This window comes from Oryctolagus cuniculus, chromosome 5 (assembly GCF_051225735.1).
Source record: "Oryctolagus cuniculus isolate XC-2025 breed Fujian yellow rabbit chromosome 5, ASM5122573v1, whole genome shotgun sequence".
Classification (NCBI taxonomy): Eukaryota; Metazoa; Chordata; class Mammalia; order Lagomorpha; family Leporidae; genus Oryctolagus; species Oryctolagus cuniculus.
The window spans coordinates 130,845,260-130,863,114 of NC_142871.1; the positions used below are offsets into that span (position 1 = coordinate 130,845,260).

At 41.5% G+C, this 17,855-nt stretch overlaps 1 protein-coding gene across 3 annotated transcripts in view; it reads right to left on the reverse strand.

Annotated features, from left to right (window-relative positions):
* The window catches only part of DNAH8 (dynein axonemal heavy chain 8), a 336,932-nt gene that overhangs the window by 301,718 nt on the left and 17,359 nt on the right, over positions 1–17,855 (reverse strand). For all 3 annotated transcript variants that reach the window (XM_089333967.1, XM_089333968.1, XM_051854776.3), the window contains 2 exons: positions 7,807–7,983; positions 1,551–1,664 (listed from right to left, as the gene is read on the reverse strand). In XM_089333967.1, coding sequence (XP_089190093.1) covers positions 1,551–1,664; positions 7,807–7,983 — 291 coding nt within the window. The remainder of the gene's footprint in view (positions 1–1,550; positions 1,665–7,806; positions 7,984–17,855) is intronic.

Sequence of the window (17,855 nt, forward strand, 5' to 3'; positions counted from 1 at the left end):
ATGTATGACATCAGTGATTACTGGAACCTCTTGACAAGAGCTGCCCAGGCTATGGAAGCCTTTTGAATCCACAAACTGCATCAGTATTTAGACAAGGCCATAAGCAAAGCGGAAGTTCTCTCCTCCCTTCAGAGAAAAATACCTCCTTCTTTGATGACCAATTCTTTCCACTGGGGTCTCACTCACCAAGGTCCTTCATGTAGGACATTTTTTTGCCACAGTGTCTTGGATTTCCATGCCTGAAATGCTCTCGTGGGCTTTTCAGGCAGAGTATGTCACTTCTAAAGATGGTTTTCAACTTGTGTGCTTGTCTCTTACTCATTCTTGGACCACTCCCTTGGGGAACATGATTTGCTTTGTTGAAAGGACTACATGGCAAGCGACTGAGGTCTATCAGCAGCCATGTGAGTGAGCTTAGAAATGGGACAGCCTGGGGCCAGCACCATAGCATAGCAGGTTAAGCCTTCACCTGCCTGCAACTCCAACATCCCAGTTCAAGTCCTGGCTGCTCCTCTTCCAATCCTGCTCTCTTTGCTATGGCCTGGGAAAGCACTGGAAGATGGCTCAAGTGCTTGGGCCCCTGCACCTGCATGAGAGACTTGGAAGAAGCTCCTGGCTCCTGGCTTCAGATTGGCCCAGGTCCTGCCATTACAGCCATTTAGGGAGTGAACCAGCAGATGGAAGACCTCTCTCTCTATCTGTAACTCTGTCTCTCAAATAAGTTAAATAAATCTTTTTTAAAAATAAAAATAATTTTAAAAATGGGCCTTCCAAGGGCCAGCACTGTGGCAGGTGATATGAGTTAAACACTTACTCTTTAAGTACTTTACTCTATAGTAGTTAAGCCACTGCCTACAACACCGGCATCCCATATGGGTGCTGGTTTGAGTCTCAGCTACTCCACTTCCCATCCAGCTCCCTGCTAATGTGCCTGGGAAAGCAGTGGAAGATGGCCACGTGCTTGCACCCACATAGGAGACCCGGATAAAGCTCCTGTCTCCTGGCTTTGGTCTGGCCCAGCCCTGGCTGTTGTAGCCACTTGGGGAGTGAATCAGTGGATGGAAGACTTTTCTCTCTCTGCCTCCGCCTCTCCACCTTTCTAGTAAATAAATAAATCTTTAAAAAAATAAATAAATAAGGGCCATCCAGTCAGCCACCCCTTCACGCGAGACCACAGCCCCAGTTAGGAGTCTGTGTGTAACCTTATGAGAGATCCTAAAGCAGAGGCTCTCAGCTATGCCACATATGCATCACTGTTTTAGTTACTCAGCTCTGGAGAAATTTGCTATGCCGTAATGGACAAATAATATATTCATGTTGTTTAATTCACAAAAGGAAGACGTATCTATGATAATGCTATATATTTAAATGTTAGCTAAAATATTAAATATAGTTTATAATTCACTCTATATAGATGGTAGAAGGGTTTTTTTGGAAATAACTTTTTTGGCAGTGTAAGTTTTTCCCATTATTCACATATTAAAGTTATTCTAAAATGCATTAATTATACTAGTTAATTTTTAAAACTGTACTTTAAAAAGTATACTTACTAGGTCGTAATTGTAGAGAGGCTGACAAACTTTTTCCAGGGTATACAAATATCTGACATTATCTTTTGATTCATTTGCTGTATCAGTAATTCGTGCATCCAGGTCACGCCAATTCTGAGAAATAAAAATACAAGAATTCTGTGAAATAAAAGTGCAAGAATTGTATGAAACACAAGAAAATACTAAAGTAGTAACAATATAATTGTGGTGAATAAGTATTTTTCTTCTAACATTTAAAACTTAATGTTGAGGCGGCCGGCACTGTGGCTCACTTGGTTAATCTTCCACCTGTGGTGCCGACATCCCATATGGGCACCCGGTTCTAGTCCCGGTTGCTCCTCTTCCAGTCCAGCTCTCTGCTGTGGCCTGGGAGGGCAGTGGAGGATGGCTCAAGGGCTTGGGTCCCTGCACCCCCATGGGAGACCAGGAGGAAGCACCTGGCTCCTGGCTTCACATCAGCCCAGCTCTGTCCATTGTAGCCATTTGGGAACTGAACTAACGGATAGAAGACTCTCTCTCTCTCTCTCTCTCTCTCTCGCTCGTGCTCCCCCTGCCCTTTCTGTAACTCTGCCATTCAAATAAATAAATAAATAATCTTTTAAAAAAAATCATGGGAGTCAAACATTACATCCATCAAAGGGGCTGGTGGTATCAGTATGAGACCCCCTTGGTTGCCACTGAATACCTATTTGGATCTTGACATTGCCATCTGGTATATTTCTTTGCCTCTCTTCTCAGTGTCATCCGTGGATTTGCTGCCATGTCATCTGTATCCTTACTAAAGTCATCGATCAATATTTTTAATATAAAAAGACTAAAGTCCCTATGGCAGGTCACTAAAGACCTCTAAGAGAGTCCAGCGCCACGGCTCAATAGGCTAATCCTCCACCTAGCGGTGCCGGCACACCAGGTTCTAGTCCCGGTTGGGGCTCCGGATTCTGTCCCGGTTGCCCCTCTTCCAGGCCAGCTCTCTGCTGTGGCCCGGGAGTGCAGTGGAGGATGGCCCAAGTGCTTGGGCTCTGCACCCCAGGGGAGACCAGGAGAAGCACCTGGCTCCTGCCTCCGGATCAGCGCGGTGCGCCAGCCGCAGCGCGCCGGCCACGGCGGCCATTGGAGGGTGAACCAACGGCAAAAGGAAGACCTTTCTCTCTGTCTCTCTCTCTCACTATCCACTCTGCCTGTCAAAAAAAAAAAAAAAAAAAAAAAAGACCTCTAAGAGTTGTAAATATTTTTGACCTATAAATTCATAAAATTCTCTCCTAAACCTATACTGTAGAGAATTCCTGTACATGTACACCAGGAGACATGAGAAAAAATGTTGGGGAATGAACCAGTAGATAGATCTCTTCCCTCTCCTCTCCTCTCCCCTCCTCTCCCGCCTGCCTCCTTCTCTCTTTCTCTCTCTCTCTCTCTCTCTCTGCATATATGTGTGTGAATATGCGTATGTCACTGTTCTTCAAATAAAGACAAATTTTTTTAGAAGAAAAAAGGTTAAGCGCACAGTCTGGTGTACTGCTTCCTCACTTGCCAGTATGCGACTCAGAGCAAAATACTTGATATCCCAGTACCAGATATACAAAAGGGGGGATGGTAATAACAGCACCTACGTTATAGAGCTGATACGAGGATTGAATGAGATATTACAGGTAAGATATTAACATGGTGCTTGGCATATATTAAGTGCACAATAAATGATAACTCTTATTATTACTCTTACATGATTCACAAAAATAAATTCCAAGGTAACTAAAGAACTAAGAGTAAAAGGGAAAACAAAAAACTTTAAAAATAGGGGAAGAGAATAAAGGATAATTATATTTTCAAGTTATACTAACTTAATTCATCCTTTTTAAGAATGCCTGTTTAAATAATAGATGAAAGTAAAAAGCAATAAAGGGAAGACTGGTAGGATTTAATTCATCAGAATATTAAAATTTCATTGTAAATGAATCTCTTTTTTAAATAACTAAAATTCAAGCAACAAATAAGTATACCTGGCATTTAGAGCCTGGTTTCTAAATACTATTCTCCAACAAAACAAACCAGGGTTCTTAAAGAAGTGGTTGATCCCAGGACTAGGGCAGGACAAATACAAGATGAGCCTTGAGCATCTTATGGCAGCAGAAAACAAAGACGTTGTGCAAACAGCAGGGAAACAGTGACAGGACACAGGCACCAGCCAAAAAGGCTGCCTGATGGCCAAAGCTCAAACAATTCCAGCAACAAAATATTGACAGTGTTAGATTATAACCCAAAGCACAAAGTAAATATCCATGAAAGTATATTAACATAAATAAATAGTTAATTTTTTCCCATAAAAATTAGAATTAGGGGCCAGCACTGTGGTGTAGAAGGTCAAGCTTCCACCTGTAGTGTCGGTGTCTCACACAGGCGCCAGTTCAAATCCTGGCTGCACCAGCCCAATCCAACTTCCTGGTAATGCAACTGGGAAAGCAGTGGAAGATAGCCCAAGTCCTTGGGCCCCAGCACCCACATGGGAGACCCAGAAGAAGCTCCTGCTTCTGGCTTCAGCCTGTCCCAGCCCCAGACATTGTGCCCACTTGGGGAGTGAACCAGTGGACAAAAGATCTCTCTCTGTCTTCCCTTCTCTCTGTATCTCAGTCTTTCAAATAAATAAATGAATCTTTTTAAAAAAAGTTTTGTAATTTATCAATGTGAATAGAATGAGGGAGCGAGAAAATCACCATTAGCACACCACAGCTGTCACTGCTACAGGCCAGAACCGCCTATGAGCATTCTGTGTGTAGATTCCAGGTATGCCCTTAACCCTCAAGTACAGTAACTGAATAGTAGAGAAACCTGGCAGACCCACTTAACAAGATGATCAAGGCTAACCTGCTCACAACAAGGCACATCAATACCAGTAAGCCCCTCAAAAGAAGTCCTGAGAAGAATGTATGGCTTTTGGGGCATCCTTGCCAAAATGGATAACCTCAATCCACTCTCAAAAAACCATTATACAAAACAAAATTGAGGGACAGTCTACTAAATAACTGCCCATTAGTTATCATGACTATCAAGAGCATGAAATACAGGCATAGACTGAGGAATGAAGGAGGCATGGCATTTAAATGTAATATAGGATCCTGGATTGGGTCCTTGGAACAGAAAAAAAAATGCGTTCATGGAAAAACTGAGGAAATATAAATTAAGTCTGTAGTATAGTACCAACAATAACTTCTTTGCTCTGATCATTATATAACAGTACTTAGACACTAATAAATTATCCTTCTACTGTTTAACAGATACTGGGAGAAGACATGAGGCTCCTGGTCACAGACAAGAATGTTATTCACAGCACAGCAAGTGCTGCTTTGGCTCCCCCATGACTGCTAAATCATACCAGACTGATGTTTGCATAGGTTGTGTTACACTGGAGAACACTGTTTGGGGGAATTTACGCTTTTTATAGGGAATATTATGCAAGTCTGCTCTTTGGGAGGATATGTTAACCCATCCTCAAGGTTACTAGCTGCAAACACAACCCTGAAAAGTGACCAGGTGGGAGATTCAGATGAAGCTGCAGGTTTCTGGCTTCAGCATGGCCCAGCCCAGCCATTGCAGCCATTTGGGGGATGAACACATGGATGAAAGATCTGTCTCTCCCCCTTTCTCTCTGCAATTCTTTCAAATAAATAAAAAATAAATCTTAAAAAAAAAGTAAATATTGAGGGGCCGACACTGTGGCATAGCAGGTAAAGCCACCGCCTGCAGTGCCAGCATTCCATATGGACGCTGGTTCAAGACCCAACTGCTCCACTTCCAATCCAGTTCTCTGTTATGGCCCGAGAAAGCAATAAAAGATGGCCCAAGTCCTTGGGCCCCTGCTCCAATGTGGGAGACCTGGAAGAAGCTCCTGCCTCCTGACTTCGGATCAGCGCAGCTCAACTCTGGTCGTTGTGGCCATTTGGGGAGTGAACCAGCAGATGGAAGACCTCTTTCTCTCTGCCTCTCCTTCCCTCTGCCTCTCCTTCTCTCTCTGTATAACTCTGCCTTTCAAATAAATAAATAAATCTTTTAAAAAATTAAATAAGTATTGAAGAGGTACAGATTATTCATCCTAGGGAAATAGTTGCACACATGTACATAGAAGCTTCAACTGCAGTTGTGTTTATAAACATATGGAAAAGGAGTCATTTGCCTTAAAAAATTGAACATAGAGTTGCCTTTCAACCAGAAATTCCACTCTAAATTCCCCATACTCTAGAAGAATGACAGTACTCTAGAAAAAAAGTCGTACATAAATATTCACAGCAATCAAAAAGTAAAAACAACCCAAATTTCCATAAAATTCTAAACAAAATGTGGTATTATCCATATTATTCATCTGTGAAAAGAAATGAGGCACTGATAAATGCTACAACATGGATTAACCCTGAAAAAAATCATACAAGTGAAGTAAGTCAATTATGAAAAGTCACTTTTAATCCCATTTATATTAAAAGTCCATAATATGAACATCTGTAGAGATAACACTCAGGGCTACTGCATTTGGAGTGGAGATGGGGAGGTAATAGCTGAAGGGTACTGAGTTTTTTTTAAGAGTAAAAAAAGTTCTAAAATTGATTGTGGTGATGAATTGCATAACTCTTTGAACACACCAAGAACCACTGAATTGTACACTTTAACTGAGTGAAATGGAATAATATGTGAATCATATCCCAAGATCATTGTGAGGTAGGAAGAGAGAGAGAGAGGAAAATTGTGCAACTAACAGACAGGAAAATGATCAGACAAAATAAGACCATTGGGGACCGGCACTGTGGCATAGTGGGTCAAGTCACTGCATGAGATGCTGCCTTCCTGTATGGGTGCCCGTTCCAGTCCCGGCTGCTCCACTTCTGATCCAGCTCCCTGCTAATGGCCTGGGAAAACAGCAGAAGGCGGCCCAAGTGCTTGAGCCCCACATCCGTGTGGGAGACCAGGACGAAGCTCCCAGCTCCTGGCTTCGGATCAGCCCAGCTCTGGCGGTTGTGACCATTTGGGGAGTAAACCAGTGATGGAAGACCTCTTTCTATGTATTTCCCTCTCTCTGTCTGTAACTCTGACTCTCTCAGATAAATAAATAAATTTTCTAAAAGAAAGAGAAAGAGAAAATTTGTTTTGCCTGTATTTCTTAAAAAAAAAAAAAAAAAAGAGGGGGCTGCCATGTTTCTGTACCCAGAAACATGTTTTTGAAAAAGAGACAAAAAGGGGTCGGCGCTCTGGTGCAGCCAGTTAACACCCTGGCCTGAAGTGCCAGCATCCCATATGGGCACTGGTTCTAGTCCCGGCTGCTCCTCTTCCGATCCAGCTCTCTGCTGTGGCCTGGGAGAGCAGTAGACAATGGCCCAAGTCCTTGGACCCCTGCACCCATGTGGGAGACTGGGAAGAAGCTCCTGGCTCCTGGCTTCGGATCGGCACAGCTCCAGCCGTTGCGGCCATCTGGGGAGTGAACCATTGGATAGAAGACCTCTCTCTCTGTCTCTGTGTAACTCTAACTTTCAAATAAATAAATAAATCTTTAAAAAGAGAGAGAGAGAGAGAGATCTGGAATTAAGTGAAATTGTAAAGAACACTGACTTGGAGGGGCAGACATTTGGCAAAGTGGTTAAGACCCAAATGGGAGTCCCTGAACTTGAGTCCTGACTGCTTCCAATTCCAGCTTTCTGTGAATGTGCACCTTAGAAGACAGTAGGTGTTGGCTCAAGTACTGTGTCCCTGCCATTCCTGATAGAACACCTGGATGAAATTCCAGGTTCCTGGCTTTGTGGGCCCACCCTGGGAGCTGCAGCCATTAGGAGAGTGTTCGCTCTCTCTCTCTCTCTCCCCCTTCCTCCCTCCCTCATTCCCTCGTCCTTCTCAAGTAATTTTTTTTTTTAATTTTTTTAAAGAAAAGGAGGCAGAGACATAGGGGTGAGATGTGTTAGGAGAGGGCATTTCTGCCTTGTGCTTTTAACTCTCCGTGTAGTTCTTTGCTTCACTGGGCCTGTAAAGATCCAAAACTTCAAAAACAATTTAGAAATAAAAGATGATCACTTTTTAGGCAATCACCCCATAGTAGCACTGTCAAAGAGTATGAAATATTAAGAAACAAATCTTCATTTCCTCTCCTGGAAATAATTATAGCATATGAGAAAATCTTATTTAATGCTTTTAAATACATGATTCTAAATTATTGTGTTAAGAAGAGTTTGAAAGTTTTCTAATTGGTTGTTCTGACATATACCAGACTTTAAAATAAAAAGATTTTTACCTTTAAAAGTTTGGAGTGTGCAACATTTAGCACGTTTATAACAGCCTTACAACTTGGCCCTTTAATTTGTTCAATTATGTAGTTGAACTTGGCTGACATGCGTTTCCAGTGTTCCAATTCAGTAAGTGGACCCGAATCATCAGCTTCTTTTCTCATCTGCTCACTCTCAATAAGTACCTACAATCAAAAAATTTCTATATTATAAAATATAGAAATGTCACCTTCTTCTTTGTTAAAATCTTACTGCACCCCTTCAAAAGAAGCTAAGCCTATAAATATAATACTCAACAATGAGTAATGTTTTAAAACTCTTAGCAAAGTATGGCAAAGACCTATTCAGTATGATAAATAGTATCCAACAAAAAATCTTCAGCAAATATGATATTTAAAGATGAAATTCTAGGGGCAGGTATTCGGCCTACTGGTTAAGACACCGCTTGGAAGACATGCATCCAACATTGGAAGAGTACCTGACCCTGGTTTCACTTCCAATCCCAGCTTCATGCTAGTGTGAACCCAGGGAAGCAGAAAATGATGGCTCAAGTAGTTGGGTCCCTGCCACCCACATAGGAAACCTGGATTGAGTTCCTTGCTTTGGCTTGGCCCAGTCCCCACTTCTGCAGGCATTTAGGGAGTAAGCCAGAAGAAGGAAGCTTGCTCTAATCTGTCTCTTTGTCTCTACCTGTCTGCCTCTTTGTCTCTGAAATAAATACACTTCTTTTGTTAAAAAAAAAAAAAAACCATGATTGCTCTATTTATTTGAAAGACACAGTTACAGAAAGAGAAGGAGAGACAGAGAGGGAAATCTTCCATCTAATGGTTCACTCCCCAGATGGCCACAATGACTGGGGCAGGGCCAGACTAAAGCCAGGAACCTGGAGCTTCCTCTGGGTCTCCCACATGGGTGCAAGGGCCCAAGCACTTGGGCCATCTTCTGCTGCTTTCCTGGGTCATTAGCAGGGAGGTGGATCAGAAATGAAGCAGTCAAGACACAAACTGGCACCCATATGGGATGCCAGCATTGCAGGTGGTGGTTTTACTTGCTTTGCCACAGCACTGGCCCCCTAAATACATTTCTTAAAAGGTGAAATTCTAGAAAGAAATATTTTAATCCCAAGGACATGACAAGTTTGCCACTATCATCATCCACTTCTATTCCTCCTGGTAATGGAGGTCCCAGAACAAGATAAGTAAATAAAAGGTAGATGAATTGGAAATGAAAAAACAGATGTAGCATAATCACAGATGATATGATTTTTAAAAATTCAAGAATATCTAAAGACAAACTTTTACAATTAACAAAAATGAACAATTCAGTAAGATTGCTGAATCTATCCATAAAAATCAGTAGCAAAAAATGAATAAATAATGGGAATGGTATTGTGGTATAGCAAGCTAAGCTGTCCCGCATGACATCAGCATCCCACATCTGGGTGCACTTCAAGTCCAGGCTGCTCCACTTCTGACCCAGCTCTCTGCTAATGTGCCTGAGAAGGCAATGGAAGATGGTCCAAGCACTTGGGTTTCTGCACACATATGGGAGACCCAGATGGAGCTCTGGGCTCCTGGCTTCAGCCTGGTCCAGCCCCAACTGTTATAGCCATTTGAGGAGTAAATCAAAGGATGGAAGATCTCTCTCCCTTCACTCTCAACTTCAAATAAATAAATCTTTCTTAAAAACCAGTAGCATGTCTTTCTAAGCCATCTTACAATCTAAAAACATAATTTTTAAAAATATAGCATTTGCAATAACCAATGATAAGATATCTAGAAATTAATCTAATAAAGATGATGGTCAAGACTTTTCAGAGAAAATTAGAAAACTTATTTTAAGCACACAAAAGAAGACCTAAATATATGAGAAACATACCAAGTTCAGGAATGGAAAATTTCAATAATATGCAATTTTCTCAAAATGAACATATACATTCAGTGAAATTCCAAATCAAAATCTCAACAAAGTTTTTCATTTACCTGACAAAACAGTCTTAACATTAATTTGGAAAAATAACTCAACAGAAATAATCAATACAATTTTGAAGAAAAATGCAGAAAAGATGTGCAACATACCAAATGTTGGCTTAGTAAAAGCTACAGAAATCAAAGCAGAATGATTTGAGTACAAAAAAATAAAATAAATTGACCACTGAGGCAGCAAAGGGGCCTAGAAACTTAACAAAAGACAGGTGACATTATAAATTTGTTAGGACTATTAAGTAGGACTATTAAATAGGCAACTTAATAGAGAATGTTAAATTGAAACTATTGGCTAACCATATGGAAAAAAAATAAGATCAATTTCTTCACACACACACACACAATTCTAGAAGGATTAAAAACCTTAATGTAAGGGCTGGCACTGTGGTACAGTGGATTAAGCAGCGCCTGCAATGCTGGCATCCCATATGTGCACCAGTTCAAGTCCCAGGTGCTCTACTTCTAATCCAGCTCCCTGTCAATGTGCCTTGGAAAGTCAGCAGATGATGGCTCAATTACTTATGCCCTTGCCACTCATGTGGGAGCTAAGGATGGAATTCTAGGATCTTGGCTTCAACCTGGCCTAGCCCCAGCCTTTGTGGCCATTTGGAGAATAAACCACTGGATGGAAGATAACTCTTTCTCTCTCCCTTTCTCTCTTTATCTGACACTCTGCCTTTCAAATAAATAAGTCTTTAATTTGGCACTGTTAGAACCTATTAAGCTATTGAGGCCTGATAGAACCTGTTAGGTCTCTGGGCCTGAACCCCTAGCTCAATGAACCTGGGCACAGATAGACAATCTAAGGGCAAGTGAAATGTTTATTGCTTGGGAAAACCAGCACCTGGGACATTCCAAAGTAGTAAAACAATGCATTGTGAACTTTCTGCACACCCCCCACCCACCTTATCAGGGTCCATGCAGTGCCCTGCTGTGGGGAGCAACTCGGACTAGACTAAGTTACTGGAATTAAGACTTATTCTATGCATCTGCTCTCCCACAATATGGTGCTGGGAGGAGGAAACAGCTTCTACACAGCTGCCTCCAGTTCAACCAATAAACAGCAGGACCTGCTCCTGATTGGAGGAGAGCAGCGTACTCGGCGTGTGGGTAGCAGAGTTGGGATTGGCGGAAGAGGACTATAAAGGAGGAGAGAGACAACATGCACCAGGAACATCTATCTGAAGGAACACCTGAGCAGCCCTCGAGAGAGCCGGCCGGCGGTGTGCCGCTCCCCCGCGGAAGTGGGGAAAGTGGCAGGGGGAACCGCCCCTCCACGGAGGTGAAGGGTCGGTAGCCAACCCGGGAAGAACCAGCAGCAAACCCGGGGAGGGCCGAGCAGACAAAAGAACAGTGCAGGGTCCTGTGTCGTTCCTCCACGAAGACGGGGAGCAACATAATGGTGCCGTGACTCGGATATGAAGCCTAGGCAGGGTTTAGTGTCGTTCCTCCATGAAGAGGGGGAGCGACACCCTGCACCTCCTCCAAAAGGCAGCTTAAGAAAGGATTCAGCCTGCAGCTCAAACAGAATGAAACCTGGTTTCAAATCGCCTGCCTTCCGTCTGCGCAGGCTCAACTCCTGATCTTTTTACTCCCCCACTTTCTGTCCCCGCTAAAAGAAAGTCTTTTCTACTTTAACTAGCTGCCTCCTCACCTTCTTCAAACCCTAAAACTCTAAAATCTAACAGGCACAGCAGCCTCTGCTGCTTTCCCTGGCACGTTTAGCAGGGAGCTGGGTCAGAAATGAAGAACCAGGAAGAGAGAATCATTGTCACATATGATGCCGATGTCATAGATGGCAGCTTAACCTGCTGTGCCAAAACACTGGCCCCTATTAAAAAACAAACAAAAATATCCTAAATGTTAAATATAAAATGTATTAAATATATAATGTTAAATATATAATGTTGAAAATTCTAAAAGAAAAAATAAGAGTAAGGAAAAAGCTTAAAAAAAAAAAAAGCATGGACTTGAAAATCATCATTGTCAAAATACAGTTGCCAATGGAGGAAGAAAAGGAACTTAAGAATGGGAAGAGGAATGCAGGGGCATTGTAAGGTGTTGGGGATGTTCCAAACAGGAGTTCCATGGGCATTCATTTTATAACAAAGCTTGTTTTACTGTACTTATTTTTATGTTCTACAAGAGCTCTTCAGAAAGTTCATGGAAAATGAATATTATGAAAAAAAATTATGCATGGGTTTCTAGAAATTTTGGCTCCAAAATAAACTTCTTTTAATTCCACTTTTTCATGAACTTTTAAAATAACTCATATTTCTCCTAAGAAATTAATTTATTGTTTATAAGCTACCAAGGTTATGGCATTTTCTTACGGTAGCCCAATGGACTAAGACAGGTATTATGCTATTTATGTAAAGCTTTTCAACAGCAATACATATTCTGCATACATAATCTAAAGGTTATAGACATGTAAATGCAATAGAAATACAAAACATTCCTGGGAATGGGAGACAATACCATCAAGACAGTAGGAATTTAGGGAGAAAAAGAGGAAAGTATTGGGGACTTGAGCTAAAATAGAAGACCTCTGAAGCAAATACAGCAAATGTTAGTGTTTGCTTAATCTCAGTGGTAGCTACTGGAGCAAATGTTCTGTTATTTTCTGTATATTTTTTGTGTGTCTATAACTTCATAATTTAAATGGTGACGGAATTTTTAAGAATACCAACTGAGATTAAAAACATAATGGGCTTTTTAAACCCCTGAAGTTTCTACTTTAAACCCATGGAATGCTTTTAATTTTAATCAAGGTTTGTGGAACTCTTTCTTAATCTCATCACAAGCCCCTCCAACTCTTTGGACAGAGAATCTCAAACATAAAATTTTCCTGAATGTATGAAGTCTATATAACTTGAATCACTGAATTTAAGACTGAAAATGAAACTTGGGGCCAGCACTGTGGCACAGTAAGTTAATCTGACTGCAGCGCCAGCATCCCATATGGGCGCCGGTTCTAGTCCCAGCTGCCCCTCTTCTGATCCAGCTAAGGACTGGGAAAGCAGTACAAGATGGCCCAAGTACTTGGGCCCCTGCACCCATGTAGGAGACCTGGAAGAAAACCCTGGCTCCTGGCTCCTGGCTTTGGATTGGCACAGCTCTGGTCATTGTGGCCATTTGGGAAGTGAACCAGTGGATGGAAGATCTTTCTCTCTGTCTCTCCCTCTGTCTGTAACTCTACCTCTCAGATAAATAAATAATATATTTAAAGGGAAAAAAGAGAAAGAAAATGAACCTTAAAAGTTACCTAAAGCTAGCAACCCTTTTGACTCTAGATGCTATTCCAGAACCAAATGGGACAGGAATACCTGCAGGGTTGCAGAAGGTTCCATGTGCAGGGGGACAGACTACCGTGAGGAAGTTATCTGGATTCCAGGACAAAACTTCCCTCCTGACAAGCTTCACAATCGCTCCAGTCTTACTTTTGTCTTTCCAGATCATACAGTGCATATGTAATTTCACATGAAATCTCATCAAATATTTGAGGATATCACATTACTCTGAAATCTACTTCTTTTTCCAGACCAAACATCTCTGTGTACTTTCTTTGAATGGCATTTTTCATATTCTTGGTGTTAGGAAACTGGCTCAGTCTTATCTATCTGCACCTTGATTTACGTTCTATACCCTGGTTCCCGCCACCATTACTGAAAGCCAGGTGGCCGCATGGCCCAAACTACCTGTGCCAAGCTCCACCCCCAACCTAATGGGATTCACTGCTCCTGCTTCCCTGCCCGCCCTCCGGCAAAGTTGAAAAGGACCTGTGCCTGAACACGTGGCTCTCTTGGCTTCTCTCTTCTCTCCTGCTCACTCTCTCTAGCCTTCTCTCCTCTCTCACTCCCCCTCTTCTCCTCTTTCTCTCTTACTCTCCTTTTCCCTCTTCGCCCCTTCCCTCCAGCCTGCTGGCTTTTCCCCAATGAACTCTTTCCCTTACTCCGGTGTTCGGTGTGCTCTGTGACGGCTAACATTTGGTCTTCTTTTCTCCAACTAGTGCACGTTTTTTTGGCTTATATGGAGGTCTTCATTGGTAGCTTTGGGATCCGCAAGGAGAGAAGGCCCACACTTCCAAGAATGGAGAGTTCCTACCCACACTTCCAGGAAGGGAAAGTCCTTGTCAAGGTCCCTACGGGTGCCTAAAGGTCAACCAATGAGGATCAGACCCGCCTCAAATTTTAACCCCCACACCCTGCATCTATAAAAGGAGCCCTCTCAACCTTTGACAGGCGACTTCCCCGGCCCCCACTCTGTTGGGACCGGTGAACCTCACCCAGGAGCAGAATCCCAATAAAAGCTTGTGAATTAATTGATTCATCTGCCTGGGAAGATTTTTTTTTTTTTTTTATCTTTTATTTAATGAATATAAATTTCCAAAGTACGACTCATGGGTTACAATGGCTTCCCCTCCCATACCGTCCCTCCCACCAACAACCCTCCCCTTTCCCACTCCCTCTCCCCTTCCATTCACATCAAGATTCATTTTCGATTATCTTAATATACAGAAGATCAGCTTAGTATACCTTAAGTAAGTATTTCAACAGTTTGCTCCCACACAGAAACATAAAGTGAAAAATAATAGATGATTTTTTTTAAATGATGATGAAATCAGATCAGACCTATTGTCATGTTTAATCCCAGTGAGAGTCAAGTTGGGAATTGAAAATTTCTTTCTTTTTTTTTTTTTTTTTTTTTTTTTACAGAAGATCAGTTTAGTGTACATTAAGTAAAGATTTCAGTCGTTTGCACCCCATAGAAACACAAAGTGAAATATACTGTTTGAGTACTCGTTATAGCATTAAGCCTCAGTGTACAGCATGTTAAGGACCGAGATCCTACATGAGGAGTAAGTGCACAGTGACTCCTGTTGTTGACTTTACCAATTGACACTCCTGTTTATGGCATCAGTAATCTCCCTATGCACCAGTTATGAGTTTCCAAGGCTATGGAAGCCCCTTGAGTTCTCCGACTCTTATCTTGTTTAGACACGGTCATAGTCAAAGTGGAGGTTCTCTCCTCTGCCTGGGAAGATTTGTTACGCACCGGACACCCTGCATTCATATTTCATGTACATTAACACTTTGTTAAATATGCTGATAATACTTTCCCCCAGAAGGGTGTTTATCTCTGAATTTTGTTGATGGTGTTTCTGCATTATGGAAGTTACCAACTGTTTTTTATGTAGTCCAATCTGTCAGTTTACCGTTTTATGGTTTCTGGGTTTAGTGTCTTAAGAAGATACTATTATAGTCCAACAATGAGTATGATTCATTTATAATTTTTATTTTGTTTTTCACATTATATTTTTAGGCCTGACTCACTCAACATGTTTTTGAGATATGCCCATGCTTTTCTCTGTACCAACAGTAAATTTTTATTTCAGTTCTATTCCATTATGTAAGTATACCACAAATCATTTATTTTTCATTTGGTTTATTCCCAGTATTTGGTGATTATGATTGAAGCCACAATGAATGACCTGTACAAGCCTTCTGAATGGACATATGTTTTCATTTTCCTTGGGTGTGTGTGTACCACTAAGCCATAAGGTAGCTAGTTATACACTGATTTCATGAGTTGTTTTACAACTATTCCCTCCCATTCTGAAGACTGCCTCTTCACTGCTGATGGCTTACTTGGCTGTGCAGCTGCTTTTCAGCTGGATGTAATTCCATTCACTTGCACGAAAGGATGAAATTCTGTCATTTGTAATAACATGGACAGAACTGGAAGATATTACGTTAAGTGAAATAAATCAGACAGAGGAAGACAAGTATCACGTGACCTAACTCATAAGTAGAATCTAAACAAGTTGATATCGTAGATGTTGAGAATAGAATAGTGGTTACCAGAGGCTGGTAATATAAGTTCTGGAATTCTATTGCAGAGCAGGGTGACTACAAATAATAAGTATACGCTATATTTTTTACAAAAGGTTTTGAATTTCTTCACCACAGGGAAATGAAAATGTCTAAGGATCTAGATACACTTCCTGATTTGAACATTAAATGTGTACATGTATCAAATATCACATGGTACCCCATAAATACAAATAACCCTATGTCTCAATTTTTTTCAAATAATAATAAAAGATCGTTAAGGCTTTCTTTATTCTAAACCAGTTCTATTGTTACACTCCCACTAGCAATGTATGACAATTCCTGTTCTCTATAATCTTATTTACACTTAAAAATGCCAATCTTGTTAATTTTGGCCATCTCAGCGGGGGAGCAGGGCTATCTCATTGCGGTTTCCTCTTACATTTCCCTGGCAACCAGTGAAGCTATTACCTTTTCACATGTTTATTTGGAACTTCTTTATAAAATACTTGTCCAAATTTTTGGCCCATATTTAAAAATGTATTTGTCTTTTTAGTATTTATTTATTGGCTGGTATATATGGAATATTTATCAGATTTTGTCAGATACATATCCAACAAACATTTTCTCCCAGGCTTTAGCTTGTCTTTTCATTTTCTTGGTGGTATCTTTTGATAAAGTAGACAGTTTCACAAACTTCAACTTGTTAATATTTTAGTTTATAATTAATGCCTCTTGCATCACATCTAAGAACTCTTTGCTCATAGCAAGTTTATAAAGATATTCTCTCAGGGCCAGCACTGTGGCATAGTGAGCTAGCCCTCTGCCTGTGGCACCAGTATCTCATATGAACACTGGTTCTAGTTCCGGCTGCTCCTCTTTCAATTCAGCTCTCTGCTATGGCCTGGGAATGCAGCAGAAGATGGTCCAAGTGCTTGGGGCCCCTGCACCCACGTGGGAGACCCAGAAGAAGCTCCTAGCTCCTGGCTGAGGATTGACCCAGCTCCAGCCATTGTGGGCATTTGGGGAGTGAATCAGTGGATGGAGAATCTTTCTCTCTGTCTCTCCCTCTCTCTCTCTGTAACTCTACCTCTCAAATAAATAAAGTAAATCTTAAAAAATAAAAAGATATTCTCTCATACTTTCTCCAATAAGTTTCTTAGTTTTAGTTTTTGTATTTATGTTTCTGATCAATCTTAGATTAATAACTTTTGCATAATACAAAGTCAAGGTCAATGTTTATTTTAAACTTTTTTAAAAGTTTATTCGTTCATTTTCATTTCAGAGGCAGAGAGACAACGACAGAGTCAGAGAGAGAGCTCCCATCCACCAGTTCACTCACCAAATGCCCTCAATGATCAGGGCTGGGCCAGACCAGAGCCAGTAGCTAGAAACTCAATCCAGGTCTTCCATGTGGGTGGCAGGGACACAATCACTTGAACTAATACCTGCTGCTTCCCAGGGTGCACACTACCAAAAAGCTAGAAATGGGAGCAGCGCCATGACTCAACCCCAGGTACTCCAGCATGGGATGTCTGTGCCCCAACCAGCATCTTAACTGTTAGGCTAAAGGCCCTCCCTCAACATCTATTGTAGATGTAATTTTTTTAAAGTGGTCTCTCCCATTTCCTGCATTGATTCTGCTTGGTTGGAGGTGATTTGCTGCAACTGTCCAACTTCATTTCCTTCTTTTGGATTGCTGAGTCTCCTTATGTCTAAGTTATTTTCTTTTGCTTGCTTTTATTATTTCCAGAAAAAAATGTATTCAACCAGAGAGTTGTGGACTTGCCACTGTAACACTGACATAAATGAGACTAGTCTGAACCTCTCCAGCAATAGACAATTCCACTGATCATGTAGTTTATGCAGTGGCCAGGACTTAGCTCTTCTTCTCCGTGTCCTTTCCTTCTCTCTTCTATGGAGATGCAAACAATAAATAAATTATTGGGCATAAATGCTGGCTATTCCTGAATCTTCTTTTTCTTAAGATTTATCTTTAATTTATTTGAGAGACAAAGTTGCAGATAGAGAGAGGGAGAGACAGAGACAGAGGTCTTCCCTCCGCTGGTTCACTCCCCAAATGTCTGCAACAGCTCAAGCTGGGCTGATCCAAAGCCAGGAGCCAGGAGCTTCTTTCAGTCTCCTACGTGAGTACAGGGGCCCAAGCACAGGGGCCATCTTCCATTGCTTTCCCAGGCCATTAGCAGAGAGCTGCATTAGAAGAGAAGCAGCTGGGAGACG